Source organism: Diuraphis noxia, unplaced genomic scaffold, assembly GCF_037042655.1.
Source record: "Diuraphis noxia isolate RWA-SAM2 unplaced genomic scaffold, SU_Dnox_SAM2 contig0003, whole genome shotgun sequence".
In the NCBI taxonomy this organism is placed as follows: Eukaryota; Metazoa; Arthropoda; class Insecta; order Hemiptera; family Aphididae; genus Diuraphis; species Diuraphis noxia.
The window spans coordinates 45,139,913-45,162,160 of NW_028301713.1; the positions used below are offsets into that span (position 1 = coordinate 45,139,913).

General features: G+C 25.5%; 1 protein-coding gene across 1 annotated transcript; it reads left to right on the top strand.

The window, feature by feature from the left end:
* Positions 1 to 2,210: 2,210 nt before the first annotated feature.
* Positions 2,211 to 13,258, top strand: LOC107164952 (uncharacterized). Its single transcript, XM_089222018.1, has 12 exons — positions 2,211 to 2,453; positions 3,999 to 4,279; positions 4,849 to 5,447; positions 5,548 to 5,770; positions 5,838 to 6,057; positions 7,595 to 7,868; positions 9,503 to 9,518; positions 9,712 to 9,987; positions 10,328 to 10,926; positions 11,023 to 11,245; positions 11,313 to 11,532; positions 12,114 to 13,258. Exons 2-12 carry the CDS (start codon positions 4,039 to 4,041, stop codon positions 12,391 to 12,393), a joined length of 3,171 nt encoding a protein of 1,056 aa, XP_089078144.1. The 5' UTR covers positions 2,211 to 2,453; positions 3,999 to 4,038; the 3' UTR covers positions 12,394 to 13,258.
* The last annotated feature ends 8,990 nt before the right edge of the window (positions 13,259 to 22,248 follow it).

A 22,248-nucleotide genomic window follows, 5' to 3' on the forward strand; every position in this document is an offset into this window, starting at 1 on the left:
TGATTATCGTTAACACGTTTTACCATCTTATCATATAATAAGTACATTGTTTAAATAATCAATGAATAGGTAAAATGATACATAAATACCTGTTAGTTATCACTGTTTTAATAGATGCCTTAGCTAATGCGATGAATAAACATATTGAAATATATACACAAAAATTATAGAATTCATTCGCTCTGCTGTATTTTCATTGACTCGATCGCTGATCGCCATTGTATCAATCACTGTATCTAGAAGTGGATGAATTCAATTTGAATTTATTGCTAAACAATTTCATACGGATACGATTCTGAATAGAGAGGTTTAATTCCTCATTATAAGCATCTAAATCTAATGATATTTTTTAATTTACTTATGTTATTATCAGTAGCATAGAAGGTTGAAATAACTTTGTGTCTAAAATATCACATAATATAATGTTAGGTCAATAATATTTAATTATATAATGTTATATAATAGTCGTTACCTAACTTATAACTTTTAAGTCAATTTATACGTTTAGTAGAATAATGTAAATATAAGGTTACAGGTTCGTGGTATAAATATTTTAAAAATATTTTGAAAATGTCAATTTAATATTAAATAATAACATAAGAATTGGCGAGAAGTTTCAAGTTTTTAGGATTAATATTTTTTGAATTACAAAAAAATAACTAAATTAGTTAGACGAATAAGAGTTTTATTTTGTTCAGTATCCTATTTTTTCAAAATTTAAATTTAAATGTTTTTGGAACTATTTACCTCTCAACGAAAAAACTAAATAATATTTTCTAGAAGAAATCAAAGACAAATTTTAAAATGCAAAATCCTGTAAATAAACTTCATTACTGCTTATTCAATAGTCATAATATATTATAATAGTAAATTATAATCATACAATTTCAATGATTTACCATTATTTTTTATACCGGTAAAGGTCAATGCTCTATAAATATTTTACATTTTCCCTGCCTTATTAACAAGGTACCAATAAATAACATGACTATATGACATACCACTGATCATACACAATATGTGCATACATTTTGTTTCCATCTGTTTTTGTCAGTGATCGTTATCTTTTTATTTTAATAGGTACTATGACTAATACTGAATTATAAGTTTGAAAATTGTATATTATATGTGAACAATGTACTTACCTACATAGATTTTTATTCATCATGCTCACTATTATAAAGACAATTTGTTTACCTTTTACTGAAGTATCGTTTTGTAAGTATTTTTTTAATTTTTCTAATATTATAGTGTATATCTGTAGGATATTATGTATATTTTTATACTGGTTAGATTAACTTTTATGTTAGGTTAAATAATACAAGTTAGGGAGTACCTATATCCTTATCGCCTGTCGGGTCAATATAAAGGAATAATCAATAAATACATTATTTATACATTATATATATATATATATATATTATATACAATAAATACATTTTTTTTAAATACTTTTTTCCCTTTTGTATTCAACTACTTTGTAAAATTTGCAACATGTTTCATATTGATTCATAAAATCAAAATAATATAAAAATATAATATTAAATGTAGCTACTAGATTTTGAGCAATCATTATTTACTATAAGATAACTAAGTACTTTTAAATCGAATTTAAATGAATCTCAAGGTGATCATATTTTCCATTGAAAACTTGTATTTTTTTAAACTATACTATGTTAATGTCCACGTTTGGCTAAAAATATATACATCAGTACACTATACGCGTATCTTTTTAAATCAAATAATGTTGCGTATTATATTTATTTTATGTTTAGGCATGATTGTTATCTATTTATATATAATAAATTCAAAATATAACTATTTAAATGTCATAATAATAACTTATGGCCGTACACATTCAACATTCAACAACATTATTACTGAATACTGCAATTAATAGTTAAGTAAAATTCATTAATAAAATTCAGTTTAAATATACATGCAATGTAGTACTGGGATATAGTTAGTATCGACTACCAATGCAATAGAATAAATGGAATAGTCTGTGTAAGTTTATTTTATATTTGAAAGTTGGTAGTTTTGTATAGCATCTGCACCGCCGTCATAAAAGCAAACTAATTGAGTCGAATTTAAACTCTTTTTACACATACTAATACTTCTGGTTGATACATGTATAAGGACCTAACGTAATAGTAGAATTTTAGCCTTGAACTGCTATATAGTAAATAGTAATAACTGCATCAGTGAGTATCATACAAAAGCACAAGAGAGATGTTCGTTATACGATCAGTAACATTGCTATAACCATGTGATTTGATTTGTGATTATAATTTTTTTAATTCGTTTTTACAAAAATTAATTAATGAAATGTTGCAATATTTTGTTTTTGTTTTTAAATACGTGTATGGTTAAATACGCAGTATATTTTACGTGTATTAAGTATATAATATCATAGAATAAAGTGTATTCAAACAATCTACAGAACCATAAAAGTAAAATAAATGTTTGTGTTATCTATTTTCTATTATTAAACACGATACGCGTATTAGGTGTCGAAATAAAGTGAATGTTTAATTTTTAGTTTTTATTTTCTAGAAATAGTATTTTAATATTATTTGTTCTATTTTCCATAATATTATTCATTAATTTCAATATTAATTCAAATTATGTAGCAGAATAAGACTAAAAGAAAATGTCTTTTATAATTATTTATATTAGTTAAAATTTCTATGTGTATTATGTATTTATTTAAATGTTCTGGGAAATACTGGTGTTCCGTCAGGATTTATCCATCGCGATATCTCCCGAAATAATAGAGATTTATCAAAATCCTGGTTTTTTAATAAGATTCACAGGGACAATAACTACAATTATTTCATGTTCTAATTTATTTTAATGTTTTAGTAAAAAAGTTTAAAAAAATAATTTTTTATCAATTTCCAAAAAAATTTACTAAAGCCATTTTTTAGGGTTTATTTTGCTTGAAATATTGATGTTTCTAAATTTTATTTTCATAAATTTCCTGATTTTTAATTTTTTTTTTAGTTTCGAGAAAAATTGTAAATTATTTAACACCGTACTGTTATCTCTTATCAAACATGTTCTTGTACGGCCGGCCGAACACTTTTAGTATGCCTAGTTATAATCATATTTTATTTTTTCAAAACTAGAAATAATATTAAAAACCATGAAATTAATGAAAATACAATTTTGGAACGTCAATATTTAAAAAAAAACATATATATTTTAAATTTTTTACCAAAACATTAAACTAAATTCATATTTGAAAAAGTTGTAAATAGTTGTACTTTTTATTCCTGCGAGTTTTATTATAAAACTAGAATTTTAATACCTTTCGTTATTTCGAGAGATATCACAATGGGCAAATCCTTGCGGGACACTCTGTATATTCTTTTTAAAATATGAAATACAAAATATAAGTTGCTATTAAAAAAATTAAATTGAATATATTAAGTAAATTATTTATTCAGGAAGTATAGTTTTAAATATTCTTAATAGTTTTTATACTTGTTAAGAAAATTGAAAATTGTAATGCTTTAAGTCGTTTTTGAGAAACGTCAGCAAGATTGGTTTTAAATTTAGACCTGTTTATATACGACATTTTTCAATTAAAAAAATAATAGCAATAATAATAACGGATTGTTTTGATTGCACAAAACTGTATTTTGATTATTCAAATTATTCGTATTATGATATTTGATACTAAATTTACTTAAAATAAGTTGTTCAGTCCAATGTCAATGAATTCAAGTTTATAATTTTTTAAATAAACCAAGAAGATATCCGAGATTATTTCTTTTTACGCCGATATGAGATTGTGTGCAATGGGACATTGATAAACATCTCATAAATATACCTATTCAGTATAATATAAAGGATTTTCCTTGTTTTTGTTATTGTTCATAGTATTTTAAATTACATACTATTAATAAATATTCTATGCGTTTTCTATAAGTTATTAGGTAGGTACTCAATAATAACATTAATAAATATTCATGTGGTTATAATATTTTCAGGTTACACATGAAAACTGAGAATATAAAATAAAGCACTATTATGAAATACATTACGATATTGGTAATTTTATTAAACTTTTATGTACGTGCAATAAAAAGTTCAAATATACTTGTTTTTGTGCCATCACCATGGAAAAGTCATATTACTTCTTTCCAACCATTATTCTTGGAGTTAGCAAACCGTGGTCATAATATAACAGTGGTATCAAAATTTATAGTTAAAGATCCACCACCTACATATACACAATTGATTCCTTCTTATGAATTTGATATTGATGGAAGTAAGTTAAATGTATTTTCAAGGCCATCATATCTACATGTGTTTTTTCCGTCTTACTAATGCATCATAGTATATTTTAAGTTCAGAAGGATCTGTTTTATTTTATTATTTTTAATATTACATTAAATTCAAAAGTAAAAATATTAACCAAAGTTTCATTAGCTTTTATACAATTTTTATTTAGAAGCAAGTTCTCATAACTTAAAGTTTATAGTTTTCATTTATATTTTAAAATCTTTTTAATTGGTTTAAAAAATCAAAATATTATAAAAATTCTTCGCCAGGCCTTAGAATAATATATTATCACTCACTATTAAATTTTTATAATAAGCAGATTTACATTAATATTAAAAATAACAAAGTAAAATTAATTTTCTGAGCATTGAATTTGCATTGCTATGTGTTATAGGCTATTATAGCAGTAAGACAGAGTCAACAAAATTCATAGAAATATTTAATTAATGCCTAATATTTATATTGATTATTAATAATGATAAAATATTATTGATAATTACTTGATATTTTTACTAAATATTAATTTTGTATATTCTTTAAATAATTGATTTTTAGGATCGGATTTCTTAATGCGAGATCGGAGCATTCATTACTCATTTTTCGAAGATCCAATAACACGTAGCACAATATTAGTCGACACAACATATATGTTTTTATCTGACCCAAAAGTGCAGAAATTTATTAGATATGATCAATCAGCGTTTGATTTAGTCATCATTGAATCATTTTTTCAAGAGTGCACTGTAGCGCTGGGTCATAAATACCAAGCACCAGTAATTTCAATCGTTCCAGTAACTCCTTGGGTAAGCGTATCTCGATGGACAGCAAATCCTACAGATTTTTCATACATTAAGGATTTTATGCTGGATGGAGGTAAGTCAATGACTTTCTGGGAACGATTCACTAATTGCTATATTGGGTTTTACTGTCTATTTGTTGAACTCATTACGTATATTCCGAAATTGGAAAATATAATGGATACTTATTTCCAATACCCTGGATATGAAAACCGGCCTACAATGTCAGAGATGCTGAAGAACATATCGCTCAGTTTAATTGACTCTGATTCAACAATTTTTAGTCCACGACCATATATTCCAAGTTTTATTGAAGTATCTGGTATCCATATTAAACCTAAAACGCAAATGGACGAGGTATTGATTATTTTTTTATTCCAGTATTTATTTTTTTGACTACCAAGCAATGATAATTTATTGTTTTTATACAAAACATGGAATTTTTCGTATAATATAGAGACTACAAGACTTTATGGACAAAGCTAATACCGGTGTTATCTATTTCAATTTTGGTACAATATTGAATGTGACAAGTATACCTAAACTGTCTCTGCGCAGTTTGATTAATGTATTAGGCCGATTAGAACAAAAAATTGTGTTTAGATGGATTAATAATGACACTAAAAAATTTCCAGCAAATTTTTATGTCAATTCTTGGCTCCCACAAAGAGAAATCCTAAGTATAATTTTATTTTAAAATAATAATATTTAGTAAAGACTTGACGTTTTTAATATAATTTATTTTAGATCATCCAAATTGTAAAATTTTTATTACTCATGGAGGAGTTCATGGAATTATAGAGACAATAGATGCTGGGATTCCAATTATTGGATTTCCTGTTTTCGGGGACCAGTTTCAAAATGTTAGAATCAGTCAAGAAAATGGGATTGGTATTATGAGTAATATTTTTACGATGACAGAAGAGACATTTGAAAAAGATATAAAGCTTATAATCAATAATAAGAAGTGAGTAATTGTAAATCAAATATAACTTTATTGTTAAGTAAAAATACATTTTTTAAATAGAAAGGAAGTGACACGGAAGACATTGAAAATTTTTGAACTTTTCAATTTATACAATCATAATTTATTGATTTAACCTTTGGTTATAAATTACGATAGAATTTTTAATTTACGGCTTAAGCACTTTTGAATCAGTAACATACTCCAAAGACTTTAATAGACTAACTTTATACATTTGAAGTTGAACAAAGATTGTATTTTTAGAAAGTTTATTTTTAAATTTTTCTGTAATACCTATTCGATAAAATTAAAAAATATATATATATATATAATAATAATAGTAATAAAGATAAATATTGAAGAAATGAAACAAACTACCGTTTAAAAATTTCTCGATTTAATTAACAACATATAATGATGAGCTATAGGTATTACAAAAGAAGTGAATGATTGAAGTGGTGTCTATGATTGTAAAACAATGTCTTAGAAATCCTCTCCAATTTATTTATTTTAACTTATTATCATTTCATTAAACCACTATAACTTAACCTAACCTTTGGTATCATTTTTGTTGCCAAAATTCTATTGATTAAAAAAAAAAAAAAGAAAATGTCTAATAGGTATTTATAAATAGCTTAAAAAATATAAAATATTTTTAAAATTGTATGAAATACAAAAACTAATTTTGCATAAAATTTCTTATTTTTTCTTAATCTATTTTTTTGTTTTTCCTAGCGTTTTTGAAAATGTTTGCATGAGTTTTTAATATTCAATCTTCAAAAGTACCAACTAGATTCAATCTTATATTAGAAACAATAGAAACCATAAATTTGAAAATCGAAGTTTTTCCTACTATTTTTTGTCTATCCATACACAAAAAATAAAGTAATAACAATAATCATAAAAATACAACATCCATTTTATAATAAAGACATTTATTGCTCCACCCAGAATCCAAAAAAATATACAATTTTACGAAAAACTGATATTTGTGGTGTATATTAAATAATATAGCGTTAAAAATTTTTAAATCTGTCACTTTGAAAGAATGAAAATTTGTTTATAATTAAAAACTTACTATTATAAAAATACACGAACACACACGCACACAAATATATATTAAAGTGTTGAATTTTAAATAGTATTAAATAATAATTTGTTAAATTATAAATATTATAAATTCAATGTTTTAATTAATAAATATTTGAATAAAATAATACTCCCCAACCGGGCATGGCAGAAACCCACGGGTGCCCACTCAAAATTCTGCCAAAAACCCACGAGTTAAAACCTTACAGTACCTTCCCCTACAGTTCCCCAGGCTAATGACCTCAGTTGTCGAAGCCCTAATCATAAAAAAAAATTAAAAAAATAATACTCACGTTTAAAAATATTTAATAGTACGATATTACATATTGTATCTATGCTATATTATAAAAAGCTTAAGAGTTATATTTATAAATATTAAATATATTATGATTTCTGCTTTAAAAATGTAAATTTTTTGTAAAATTGTTTTTACTATAAAATGTTATTAAAGGTTTTCTGAAAATGTTAAAAGAATGTCTTCCATATTCCATGATCGATCGATGTCAGCTATGGATACGGCGGTATATTGGGTAGAATACGTAATCAGAAATAAAGGAGCTCATCATTTACGTTCTACTGCAGTAGGTTTAACGTGGTACCAGTATTATTTATTAGACGTTATTACATTTTTTATTATAGTTTTATTGTTTTTTATTTGTATTTGCTATTTTCTTACTAAACGGATTATGAGTGTAATGTTTAATTTGTTCACTAAACCAAAAATAAATTAACGTTTTGTGAGATTATAAATTATTTGTCTTACATGATTTCATATTATAATATATTATCACTTGTTTATGACGTTTAAAAAATATCACAAAATATAGTAGCTAGGTATAACTTATAAGGTGACAATTTTATTGTAATAATTTGCAGATGTATACTAACTATAAATAACTAATAACTAGAAAGTTCTAGTTCTAACCAAAATCATCTAATGTTATACATTTGTACATTGTAATAGTATTCTTATAGATATAAACATATTATGTATTTTGTAAGTTTGGTTGAAACGTGTTTCAAGATTATATTACTACTTTACTATGTGTGATACTACCTAGTTAGTAGTTACTCTCAGATGTTCACAGATCTCGGTGGCCTTCAAATTAACCAGGCCACCGATGTTTTTTTTTCTTTTCAAAATTCAATTACCCATATAATATACTTATATATTATTCTATTACCGAAAAGTTAAAATATAAATTAATAATTATAATACAGAAAAAAGGAATTATATGATTTTAACTTCAGGCCTACTTTTTGTTAGGGCTTGCCATTAATTGCGTCAATCCATACATGCATGAATTAGTTTTTAAAATTTTCGAAACAGGTATCGATATCATATTATTTATTATCTGTAGTTTTTTGATAGAAATAGTAAGTATTTCGTTTTATGTTTATTCGGTATGGCTTAATAAAAAAAATTTTAAATTTTAAACGAAAATATATTTCAAGGTCATACGTATTTTAGATTTTGATGTGGCATCTGACCTACTATTGTTCTTATGTTAGTAACAGTCTTCGCACTACTGCTACTTTGATAACATCTCATTTATGTTCATATTTTCAAGTTCTTACTGTTTAATTTGAATTGTTGGCTTATTGACTGATATATGCTGTTTACAATCATTAAATCAGTTATGTTTTAGCTTAAGACATATGATTTATTTTACAATTTTTGCACGTAAGTAAATAAATTATTATTAAAATCAAATTTAATTAACAAATTATATTTTCTGAAAAGATCAGATTTATATGAATAAGTACTTACGTATTTTTTTTTCTTAATAAAGACAAATAATTTTTATCCAGAAAGTTAAGTATAGTTAAAATGAAATAAAACATTATAAATAAATTAATGATTATTTTAATTTGTTTTTATCGTTTAATTCTTCGTAATCTATTATTCTTTAGAAAGTAAAGTCAAGGTGGATTTATATTATTATATTATTATCCACCTTGAGTAAAGTATAAGCGTAAAACACTAAAACCAATTATCACATAGATAGATCCTGTCTATTGTCTACGGTAAAAATTTGAATGATAACAAAATTATCATTTATCTTTTTAAATGTTTTATTCAATCTGTTGCAAAGAAGAAGAACAACAGTAAGTAAAAGATTGCAATAAAAAAATAAATAAATGAATAAATAGATAAGGATTAAGGATAACAGAGCGTAGAAGCCTCCCAGTTGAGGTACTACAATAAATTATTTATTGTTTAAATATTTAAATAATTTTTCAAAAACGATTATTTTTGTAATAATTTAACATGTGACTTATCTTATAGTAATCTGTTATACACTTTGACTTTTTATAAACTATCATTATTATAAATGCTAATTTTGGTTTCTTTTAGGTCATTTACGAACCACGTTGGTTTATCTACGTTTTAAATGAGATGGTTAGATTAGTATAAAATATGAAAACGAATATTAAAATAACAGAACACCTTATTGTCCAAAGTCTAATATTATAAAACAATTTTTTAATTGTTATTTATTTTATTTTACTAGGTAAATTATGATTAAAAAATAAATAAATATGTTATCTTATCATTAAATGTAGATTATCAGAGAACAATTTGGAAGCATAAAATAAACATGAAATTTATTCCGGTATTGGTACTTATATCATTTTATTTTACTCCTGAAATAAAGTCTTCAAACATATTGGTTTTTGTTCCATCACCTTGGAAGAGTCATATCGTGTCATTTAAACCATTGTTTTTGGAATTGGCACATCGAGGCCATAATGTAACAGTGGTATCAAAATTTTTTGTAAAAAATCCACCAGTTAATTTTACACAAATTGTTCCCAAATATGAATTGGATTTTGAATCAGGTAATTAAAAAAAATTGAAACTAATAAAAGTATAAATTTAAAACATAACATTAATAAATAGAACAGTAGATTGTAATTTATTTACGATCAATGAACTATTTAAGATGATACATTTATTTTAAATAATTAATACATTAGAAATTTAGAACAAATATATTTTGTTTCACACTTATAAGCGTATATTTTTAAATGGCAATATTTAATGGCTGATACTCGACAATATTGAATACACCCTTATCACTACCTATTTTCTGTTTATCGTCAATAATAATATAAGTTTTATAAAATTATTTTATGAATGCTATTCATTTATTTTAATTTGTATGTATTTTTATTTTAGTAACAGATCTCGTGTTGCAAGAAAGTAAAAAATATCTATATTTTTTTAAGGAATTATATATGCGAAATGGAATTGGTATTAATATCACTGAAACTTATGTATCATCTCCAGAGGTACAAAAGTTTATCAAAGAAGATCAAACCCAGTTTGATTTGGTGATCATAGAATCGTTTTTCCAAGAATGTACCGTTGCATTGGGTCATAAATATGGTGCTCCAGTTGTTAGTATTGTTCCAGTAGCACCTTGGGTATCCGTTTCTCGCCATGCTGCCAATCCTTCAGATTTTTCTTATATTAAGGATTTTAAATTAAACGCTGGAGTATCAATTGATTTCAAAAATCGATTGATTAATACTTTATTTGGTTTATACGGTCTGTTTATCGAGCCAATTACATATATTCCACAGTTAGAAAAGTTAATGGATACGTATTTTCAATATCCTGGATTTGAAACCAGGCCATCGATGACAGAGATGCTCGAAAATATATCACTTAGCTTAATTGACTCTGATGTAGCGATTCTTAGTCCAAGACCTTACGTACCAAATTTCATCGAAATTCCTGGTATTCACATACAACATGTAAATAAATTGAGTAAGGTACCTACTGTATTTTTATTTGAGTGTATGATTAATTGACGAAAGGCTATTAACTTTACGAATTTTATTTTATTAAATATTTTTCATGTGCCACAGACTTTACAGAATTTCATGAACACAGCTAACGCAGGTGTTGTGTACTTAAATTTCGGTACTATATTAAATGTGTCTAGACTACCAGAACATTCACTAAAAGTTTTGGTAAATGTTTTGGGCCGACTAGAACAAAAAGTTTTGTTCAAATGGAATAATAACGACACCCAAGGATTTCCAGATAATTTTTACGTTGACTCTTGGTTTCCACAGTTAGAAATTCTGAGTAATAATTTATGTGACATTTTAAATCATTAAGGTGTTTTTAATTGTTGATATATTATTAATTTTAGGGCATCCAAATTGCAAGCTTTTTATTACGCATGGGGGAATTCATGGTATAATGGAAACAATAGATGCTGGAATTCCGTTCATCGGGTTTCCTGTTTTTGGGGATCAGTTCCAAAATTTATTGATTAGCCAGAAAAATGGCTTTGGGATTATGAGTAATATTCATACATTGAATGAAGAAACATTCGAGAGAGACGTTAAGTTAATATTAAATGAAATGAGGCAAGTATACTACGAATTTTAATATACAACAGCTTACAGTTTATAAATAGTTACAATTTATATAATTGTGGACAAGTTAGTTAAAATAATTGTAACTGTCTGGTTATAAATTATTTATATAGATAATATTATATGGAGATATATGAACTTGGTTAAAAAAAATTATAAGTAGCTGGTTTTTAATATTTTCAAGGATAATAGTTAATTTTGTTCAACACTCATCTTCATTCAAAATGCATGTATTACCTACTTACCAAATAATCAACTAGATTTATAATTTATTTATAATATTTCTTGATACAATTATCCATAAAACAACTTATTAAGAAAATTTTATTGATCGAGAAAATTTATGGAAAATACCTAAATTAGAAAAATTCAAAAACTTAAAATCCTTATAAAAGTTGTTTAAAAATAGTCCAACTACTTTGAAAATTAAATTATTTTAATAATATATTGATTAATACTTGTATGATGCTTCAATTTATAATATTAAAAAAATGTCTTTGGCCTTGGTCAAAAACTAGTGTTGAATAAATCTTACAGCTCATCTCATACAATTTTATTTTAAATAACTTTAGGTTTACAGAAAATGCAAAAAGAATGTCTACGATATTTCGTGATAGGCCGATGTCAGCACTTGATACGGCTGTTTATTGGGTAGAGTACGTTATTAGGCATAAAGGGGCACATCATTTACGAACTGCAGCAGTGAAATTAAAATGGTATCAATATTTGTTAATAGACGTTATTCTATTTATTATTACAACTTTATTATTAATAATATATATTTGTTATTTTATTATTAAATGTATAATGAGATCAATTCTTAAATTGTTCATTAAACAGAAAACAGATTAACAACTAGCAAAATCATTAAATATTCAATGAAAATATATTTTCTCACTTTATGCTATAATTTACTGAGGCTGTCTACATACAATAAACATTTTTGTTGAATTATAATTTTTATATTATATACGTAAAATTATTGAACGACAGTTTCATAATCTATAAACAATAGTCACTAAAGTTAAAAAAAAAATCTATTTACTTAAGTTGTGAATTACACATTATTTATTGAACGATTATTATTACTGTATAAAAGTAATAAATTAGTAATATATATGTATGTATAAAATGTGTTGTTTTATATTTTTATATAGTATTTTATTTAATATAACTGTCTATAAATATTTGGTAATTTATTTTGTACATTGTATACATAAGCTATATTTTGTTATAATTTATAATATAATACTATAATGTGATATTTCTTTTTTCGATCATTTTAATGTTGTTACTCATATAGTTGTATTGTAGTTTTTTAAAGAAATGTGAGTAAGCTTAGTTCTAATTTAATTTTGACATTTTTTTAGTACACCAAACTTCATTTAGAAGTTGTTTTTTTTAAACAAAATACCTACATTTATTTTCAGATAGAATGACGCATTTTAATGTTATTCAACACTCAGTCTCACAGGTTTTTTATTAAATAAATAAATTTAATTTTCAATTCAACATGGTACTCACTACCCATATAGTCCCATACTCAATATTCAAAAACCTTTTATATTTGTTTTAAATTTACTCAGCATTATATTTTTTTATTATAAGCACTAAGCAATTAATAACATACTGACTGAGATTTCTAATTTTCTATGTTATGTTCTAAAAGAAAATATCAAATTATATCAATAAAATAATGAATTTTGTTATAAAATTATATTATTGGTGACCATTGTGAAGGCATATTTATATAAAAAAAATCCTCTTCAAATTAATTTGTTGAATGTCATCATCACATGAATATCTTTGAATAAATTAAATGATTAATAAATAATATTAAAGCGACCAATTATCATTAAAAAATAAATGACTATTTTTAGATACTTATAACCGATGAATAACTATTGACATTGATTAGTTATAATTAATAAGCAATACTGTGCATCCTTTATTGGATGAATAAAAATGTACCTACAAGTTGATACTAAATATTATGAATTCAGAAATTTTACATACATGCAAAGTAGATTTATTAAGTTACAACTATCATTTGCCATAAATTAAAATTAAAAAATAAATATTGTTCTCAATACCTACCTCGAAAATATTTCTTTAATTTTAGATTCTGAGCGGAACGAGGAATGTATTGATTTACCATGATGTGTGTTTTTGTTTTATTTAATTATTATTTTTTTTTATGTCTTCCATCACGTTTTGGGCTTTTTTAAATGTATAATTTTAACTTTGGAAGAAGTTGTACTAATAAATATTAATTATTTAAACTGTTTGACAAAATGTTAGTTCCAGATTTATTTCGAAGCCATTTTAGTTTTGGGTATGATGACATGTAACGGAGTACGACATAAAACGGTCCTTTTCAGGACCTCTAACAACTAAAAACCACATTCAACACATATTAAACGCAGTTCCAAACGGCAGGTTTTACATAGTAGTTTCAACGGTATGACAAGGAAAAACCGCACTGAGCTAGTGACAGCCATCAGGCAACGATACGATGATGAATCGTCATGCCAAAAACCTACAAACAATCAGGGAACAACTTTAATGATCCAAATGGGGGGGGATGATATCAGTTCTCCTACAACCAATAAGAATTGACTACATCAGTATGGCCAACTTTAAGAAACCAAAATCTGAATTTAATTTAGGTAGAAACTAGGTACGGCTATAAAATAAATATTGTCTAACTTATTTTAACTTTTTTAAAGTGATTTTGTTGTTTTTTCATTTAACTGTTTCTATACATGACGACTAGCCCAATAAATAGTTAAATAATCTAATATTTAGATATAATGTATATATTATATTTCATAGTATGAACATAGTTTTTGACATTAGTTATTTTTTAACATTGATTATAAATACTATATTATAATATAATAAAAATAATATAATTATAGTATTTATAATCAATGTTATTAATAATTTTATTAATTTTATTTTTATAATTCTAATTATATTAATTGAACATATTCCAGGGGAACTAGAAACAAATGGTATTATATTTGAATAAAAATAAATAATTATGCAATTAATAGTGAATAATTTATAGAAAGAATTGTATTCTTTAGAATATTATGCTCAACAATTTACCATGAAAGTCTTCCTCGTCGTCACTATTATTAAGTAGAATATTCTCTTGGGGAACTAAAAAATAAATATAATTTTATTTAAATGATAAATTAATCAAAGGAAAATAAATATATACTTTGTAGAGCATAATAAAATATAATATATTATATTATAATTGAAATATTAAATGTTAAATAATTTATAGGTACTATTATAAATTAGAATAATAACAGTGATTACGAGTACAATAATACGATATTTCTATATATCCATTTTTAATAAAACAGAGGTTGATATCGTTGAACTTCCGCCTACTAAATTCTTATCTATCTGTAGGAGAACTGTATGTCCCCGCCAAATGGGTATATATACCAGTAGATTTCAAAAACTCTTCACTCTTCAATTTCATCTCTAATCGTCAATAAGTCATCAAGAACTTGCAACACAGACGACTGGAGACCAGAAGAACAACCTACACCGACTCTACAGCTCAAGTTCAAATCGCCGAGCAAACCATCGTCGAGGCAAAGCGAACGCAGCGTGACCAGAATCAGCCGACCAATAATAGTCGGGGAACGAAGACCATCGAACCGGCAACAACAAATTCGACGACGTTGAGCACCCGGGACGACGATTGAAACCGCCGGACCGAACGTCATACAACACAATATACACGATTGCTGTCATCGACCCCGCTCTCTCCCTCACTGACCACTCGCTAAAGTACCGTCGACCCGAGCTCCTTTCCGTCAAGTAGTAGCCGCTTGTACAAGTTACGCGCTACTGGTGGAGGACTCCTTCCCATCTTGTAATTCTGTATATTATTATCTCACACCCATTATATGTGATAGGACCGATATCGTCGGTCGAACACGAGCTCTCACTGCGTCAGTCCGCTTGTGTAAGTCTGGCTGACGCATCCGTGAATTTCACTCCTCCCATATATTGTACAAATATTAAATAATATATTACTTGTATAAATAAAATATCAGCCGTTAAATCCTAAAACCAAGGTATATTTATTTCTACAAGGAACGGTTGGTAATTAAACTTATAAGTTTGGTATACCACACCGTATCAGACATGATAGTATATTGACATAAATGAGCAATAAATAATTAAAATAAATAGCAACAATTTTGGCATCGTTTTCAAATTCAATAATTTATCATATACGTTATATGTTATAAATAAATATATATATATTGATAATACTCAAATATTCAATGAGTCGAGATGAGTAGTTATTCAATATTCGGTTTCTGTGTCTTATTCAGAATTTTCAATGAAATCAATTTAATATGGACAAACGCTCTGTTTAATGTTGCAGTAGCTACAAGATTTTATGGAAAGAGCTGACTCGGAAGTTTTGCGCTTCAATTTTGGGACTGTGTGTAATGATGCACGTGACTAGCTTACCAAAAAAGGTTTATAAAATATGTATCAAACCGATTGAAACAGTTGTTCGTATTCAAATGGTTTATCAACGACACAAAGCTAATTTTAAACAAGTATTTTAAGATAATATTTTCACTTCTTCATGGTTCTCACTTGTTAAGGCACGAAATAATTTTTAGTAGAAGTTATACCACCTGACGTATGAAATACGTCTTGTCAAGTCATAATAGTTTTCAGGTATTAATTTATTTTAGGATTTTGGAACACCAAAAATATGAGATCTGTTGTATAACTCAGGTGGGATCTGTGATGCACAGTTATGTCATGAAACCAATAAATGCTAACATTTCAACTATCAGTTTTGATAGATATATTAATTGTATAATCAAAAGTAATATTATACAAGCTGAAGATATGTTCAAAGAAATAACGTGAAGCTTATAGGACAAACCTAACCGCTGTATTTTTTTTTGTGAAAATATTTTCTTACTATAGATTTTTTTTTCATAAGAAAATTATACAATCTGTATCCAACGTGAAATGTAAATTTTGTTTTGAAACATCGCAGAGCTGTTCGATCTAAGTTGAAATTCTTATACCGTTCCAATTTTTTTTTTAAGTATCGTATAGGTAATTGTAATCTGTTATTATGTAACACTATTTAACGCAATATAATAGATAGGTTATAACCAAAAATACATGTGATAAAATATTAATCATGGAATAAATTTAAAATACGTGGGAAAAGCAAGACAAACATTGGTATAATACTCTGTACTATATATTTTACAGGTTTACTTCCTACTTACCATCTATTTTAATATTATTTTAAATAAATATAAATATGCATCAATATGTATCCACATGTTGTATAGATTGTGTATTTTAAATTGTAAAATAAAAAAAAAAATAAAAAAAATATGTATCCACAATCCATGAAAGGCATAATACAGGAATGCTGCAGTAAGTACTCTAAACGATCACGAATATATTCTAAAATGTATTAGCTTATAATCATAAATTATAATGAAAGTTTTATGAATCCGGATAAAATGTACACGAGGTCATAGAAAATATTATATACTAATATATTATATGCAAAAAAATCTTTATAATATTATTTAATTACATAGTCACATAAACCAAAATAATATCATGTCACTTGAATATTTTCATATTTATCAGGTTTAGATTTAAGAACAAAACAACTTTGAAGTTTAGAGTATAATTTTTGTTAATAGAAAATAATTTTTTAACCAAAAAGTAGTTGTTTATAAACAGCTGTTTCTACTCGTTCAACCACCAACTAGTGTTCGTTATTGTAATAGCATATTAATAACGATTACATTTTGATTGAATGATTTTTACTTATAATAATAAATAATTCCTCAAAAAATATACCTATTAAACTTTCAAACGTAATGTCTTAACATTCTTATATTTATTACTTTTACGGAAAACTGATAAATAGTAGAATACTAAAATGATAGTTACAAATTTACGACTATCATTTAAAGTTTAAACTTTGATTTTAGACTTAAGTAAGTATGTAAAATGTTTGTATATTGTATATTATTGTATATTGTATACAGAAAAATAAAATAATGATTCGAAAAGTTTATTCAGTATTCTTAATATATACCTTTATAAATTAGTCGAATAATTTATTTTATATCTTCAATCTTGAAAATATTGTACACGACATAATTTATGTGAAGATTATATTTTGTTTTAGCTTCAATATCTATACCAATTTTATTACAGTTAATGTATTTTTGATATTTATTTAGCTAAAATATATTGGTTAAGTTGTTATAAATAGAGTCAATATATTATAATTCAGGTTTGTATGTTTATTTGTGTGCTTATGGTTTTAGAAAATATACAAATCATTCAATAGTTATTTGTTTTACAATAACGATAATTTAAGTATATTTTTTTGCATAGTTTTGAATATTTCAATTAATTTATGGCACCTATTGAGATATTTCAACATATTTTACTTTTGAAATGTTCATATGCGGTGGAATTCCAAGAGTTGATTAACATGGTTGGTTTTAACATGAATATGTGTCTAAAAAATATAATTTTGTGCATCTGCCATTGGATTTTGGCATACCTATTTAATCAATAATAATTTTTAAAGTGTTTTAAAATACAAAATAATAGAGTGAAAAAGTATTTTATTTATTTATTTCTATTTCTATTAGAATTTTCTAGACATAATCTAAATTAAAAATATTTTGGCTCTCTTTAAAATATTTAATTTTAAACTGGTTATGCTTAATATGCGTTTGATATTTTTAATTGCTTTATTTTCTTTATGTCGATTAACATTTTTTTCCTGATATAAATAGCTAATATAATGTTTCTCGTGGCTACCCTTACAGATTCTTAAATTAAAAATACGCGAACATTTATTAATTTTTTTTTGTATCTGTTATCATTTATCAGTCATCGAAATATAGAAGCAGCAAGAATTTCTGTCTAATTTTGATAGGTAAATTTAGATTTTAGTACTTTGAGTGGATTAAAAATAAAAAAGTTGGGTTTTTAAAACTTATTTTACTGCTTTGAATTTAAATTTTTGTAATAACTCTTTAGTCATTTCCTATGTTTTTAAACATTTGGGTGATTTTAATTTATTTTGATTGTACTATTATAAAATTAATTTACTGTAAAATACAATTATGTTACAAACAAGGGAAATAGTTGACGTCAATATTTGTCGTTCTAGGAATTGACGTTACGATTAACTCAATTAATTTGCAAATTGCAAGTACCTTTATTAGATGCAATTCATTACAGTTCAACTAATTTCAGTAATTATTTATTTATTAAGTGGTTTTATCTACCTACTTTCCTAATTGTATCGCTTTTAATACAAAATACTTGTTTTTTAAAAACGTTCATACGATACGAACAAGAGGAGAAAAAACATAAACACCGCCATTAACGAGCTGAGTGTGCGATATGAAATGACGTAATATTTTAGAGTGTGTTGATTTTACAATTTAAAGATTTGTAGGTACCTATATTATAAATATATATTTTTTTATAATTTATTAGTTTTAGTGATTTAACAGATATTGATAGTGTCCAAAATATAATATGTATGTATTACATACATTGAGTAGTCTGAAATAAAAGATTACTCATTTTCTAATACCTAATAGATATATCACTGATAGAATTAACAGAGTTTTTTCATCCCAATGACTGGCAATGAGAACAAAATATATATTCACTGTCCATAGGTATAGGTTATAATATGTGGAACGATTTTCCATAGCTACATGATAATGGAGATATCGCGAATAAAATTAAAACTTTTGGCTGTTTCAGAGATTTCATATTATATTGTGCAGCAGCGTAATCAATAATCATAATTTTTGTATGGGAGCGTTCAAACGTTTATAAAAAATAGGGTTTTTAAGATATTTAAAATGCCCACTAAAAAGGTCATTAGTGTACCTATGAAGAAACTGTGAAACTTGACCCCCACCTTTAATAGTATAAAAGTTATATCTGTCATGTTTATTTACGCCTGTGTTAATGCATTCATACATAAATGTACTAAGGATTGTAATAAAACATCTACCTATTCAATTAAGTAGGTACTTAATTTAGATTATTTTTTTAAATTCTATGATAAAATAATTTAAATAGGTTAGGTTAGGAATATATATATAAAAAAAAAAAACAATATAACAAAATTTACATTTTAAACTTTAAATACTAGGTATATTATTTTTATTTTTAATTAGAATAAAACAGACGGATACATTATTTTATTCTGATATAGTGATATGTATCATATATAGATATCTGTTTAATTTCGTAAAATTATTTTTTGTTAAAATATTAGCTTGGAAATTGGATTAAATACATATTCAATTACTGTTCATAATATTATAGAAAGTACACAAAATGTAAAAAAAATCTACTCGACTCACTGTAGGATTAAATGGTATATTTCTGTTCAAACGACCATCGTAACTACTTTACGAAGTAAATAAATATAATATTAAAGTAGGTTATTCAACAATCCTATTTAATATTAGTCACTTTTTTATTTCGATTGAAATGTGTATCTACTTTTTATAAAGGTACATTTAAATTGTACATTATTTGATTTAGAAACAATATTACCAAAAGAAGTTTAAAACATTACTTTACACTACAATACAAGTTTATTAAATTCGCATTTTTAAAGTACAGATAAATTATCTTTTGATTTATTATCTTTGAATGCTGGTTTTTTTAATAGGTAATGTTGAAAATGTCAAAAGTGAGTTTCAAGAAATGAAAAAATAATTCTATGTAAACGATACAAAGTCTGGTTTTGGAGTGACATTTTTATTATTATTATTATTCATGGTTAAGCATCAAAAACTATGATTATTAGCTTACAACGATATAGTTATTATTTAAATAACAACTGATACATAGAATTTACTAGATTGCGTTATACACATCAATATGTTTGAGAAATGAAATAATTCTATGGCTGATATCGTAAATGAGGCACAGAGCTTCGAAGAGGCTGTCTGGAATTCCAAGGTTACTTCTGGTTTCCATGTGGTTACACATTTTACATTATATAATGTCGTAATACGCTTTTATGCATTAAAAATGTACTGTTTAAAATAATGGTATGACCTAAATGTACAAAATGATTGAAAAAATGAGTAGTCATGAAATGTTTTATGCTGTTTTTAAAAAGCATTTTAATTTGTAAATGTTTACGGTTCTTAAGATATATATTTTTATTTTATTTTGCTATTTCCATCCTGACCATAATTTTATTTAAAGTAATTTTGCGCAATGTAAACTATTTTCAATTTCATATATACAGACATATTTTAAATATTCTTTTAAAGAATTTTTATAACAATATATCAAATGTATTATTAAATAATCAATTATTATTCTATGCAGTTATATTATATTAGTAAGTAATAATAAACTTAATGTTTGTAATCTGTACCTATTGGTTGAATTATTCTGAAATGTATCTATATTTGTAAAAAAATTGATTTTGATAGATTTGCTGAGAATGTGATAAAATAATACAGTTATTGACATAACATTTTGGTGATTATTTGTTTTATTGATGTATAGATATTCAATAAATTATTCAAACAATTTATAATTATTTTTTGTAAAAATGATAGAAATTGTATAAACTAGACAGAATAAAATGAAATATAAATACAAATTGTATTTATTTTTTATTTTATAACTTGTTCTTATAGATAAATAATTTTAATTCAAAAAGTCGAAAATCATTTTATAAATATCTAAAATATCTCAACGGTTTTAACTTGCAATTTTTTTTTCAGAAACTTATATTAATGTTTCAAGTACCTACTTACTGTTCATTTTTCAAAACATTGATTGAAGATTTCTTGTAGGTAAGTAGTATGTGAACATGAAGAATGATTTCAGGTATCCGTAGGTGGATAAATCAGTCAACACTCGGGGCCATGTATTTTCATTTGGCCCAAGCCTTATCATGACAAGTATGCTATCAGCACTAGCACTATATGTGAAAAAGGGGTATGATAACTGATTTTCACTACAATCACTGTGAGAAGCCGGGAGACATAGTAGAATATATTTTGTTCAATTGTTCGTATTGGCGCGAGATGGAGCTATGGATCGATCGGAAACTACGGCTCGAGGATGTCCCAGATATCATTCTAGGTCCGGAGTAAGAGATCCTTTCAAATGATACGTAGAGTAGACGACCGAGTGAGATGTTAACGAAAATGCAGAAGCTGGTGGTAGTGGGGATAGTGGGGACGAAACTCGGGCAGAAGAAGGTTTGAGAGCGTGTCAGACTGGCAAGAGATGGACGATTATGGTAAATGTGGTGTGATTCAGTGGGCAGCTATTCAGTTTGGCTAGAGACCCCCACTTATGTATAATATTTGAAGTTGTCGAATAAATGATACGGGACCGGTTGGTATTATTGTGATAAACAGTTCTCATCAGGTCCTTAATTTTTAAACGGGAGTGGAAAGGTAGTTCAATTATGTTGTATTAGATATTTCAATATATTTTTATAATATGATATGATATTTTATTATATTTTAACAGTAATAAGCAATAGGTAATTCATTATATCTATGCACAATTTTAAACAAAAGTAATAAATTTAAACTTATGGAGATTAGCTCAGTTATGTTGATTACTTTAAATATTATTTAG

Coding starts and splice junctions, on each gene's coding strand:
- LOC107164952 (XM_089222018.1), top strand. CDS start 4,039: ATGAAATACATTACGATATTGGTAATTTTATTAAACTTTTATGTACGT. Junction 5,771..5,837: donor CCCACAAAGAGAAATCCTAA/GTATAATTTTAT, acceptor AATTTATTTTAG/ATCATCCAAATTGTAAAATT. Junction 9,988..10,327: donor TGAATTGGATTTTGAATCAG/GTAATTAAAAAA, acceptor TTTTTATTTTAG/TAACAGATCTCGTGTTGCAA.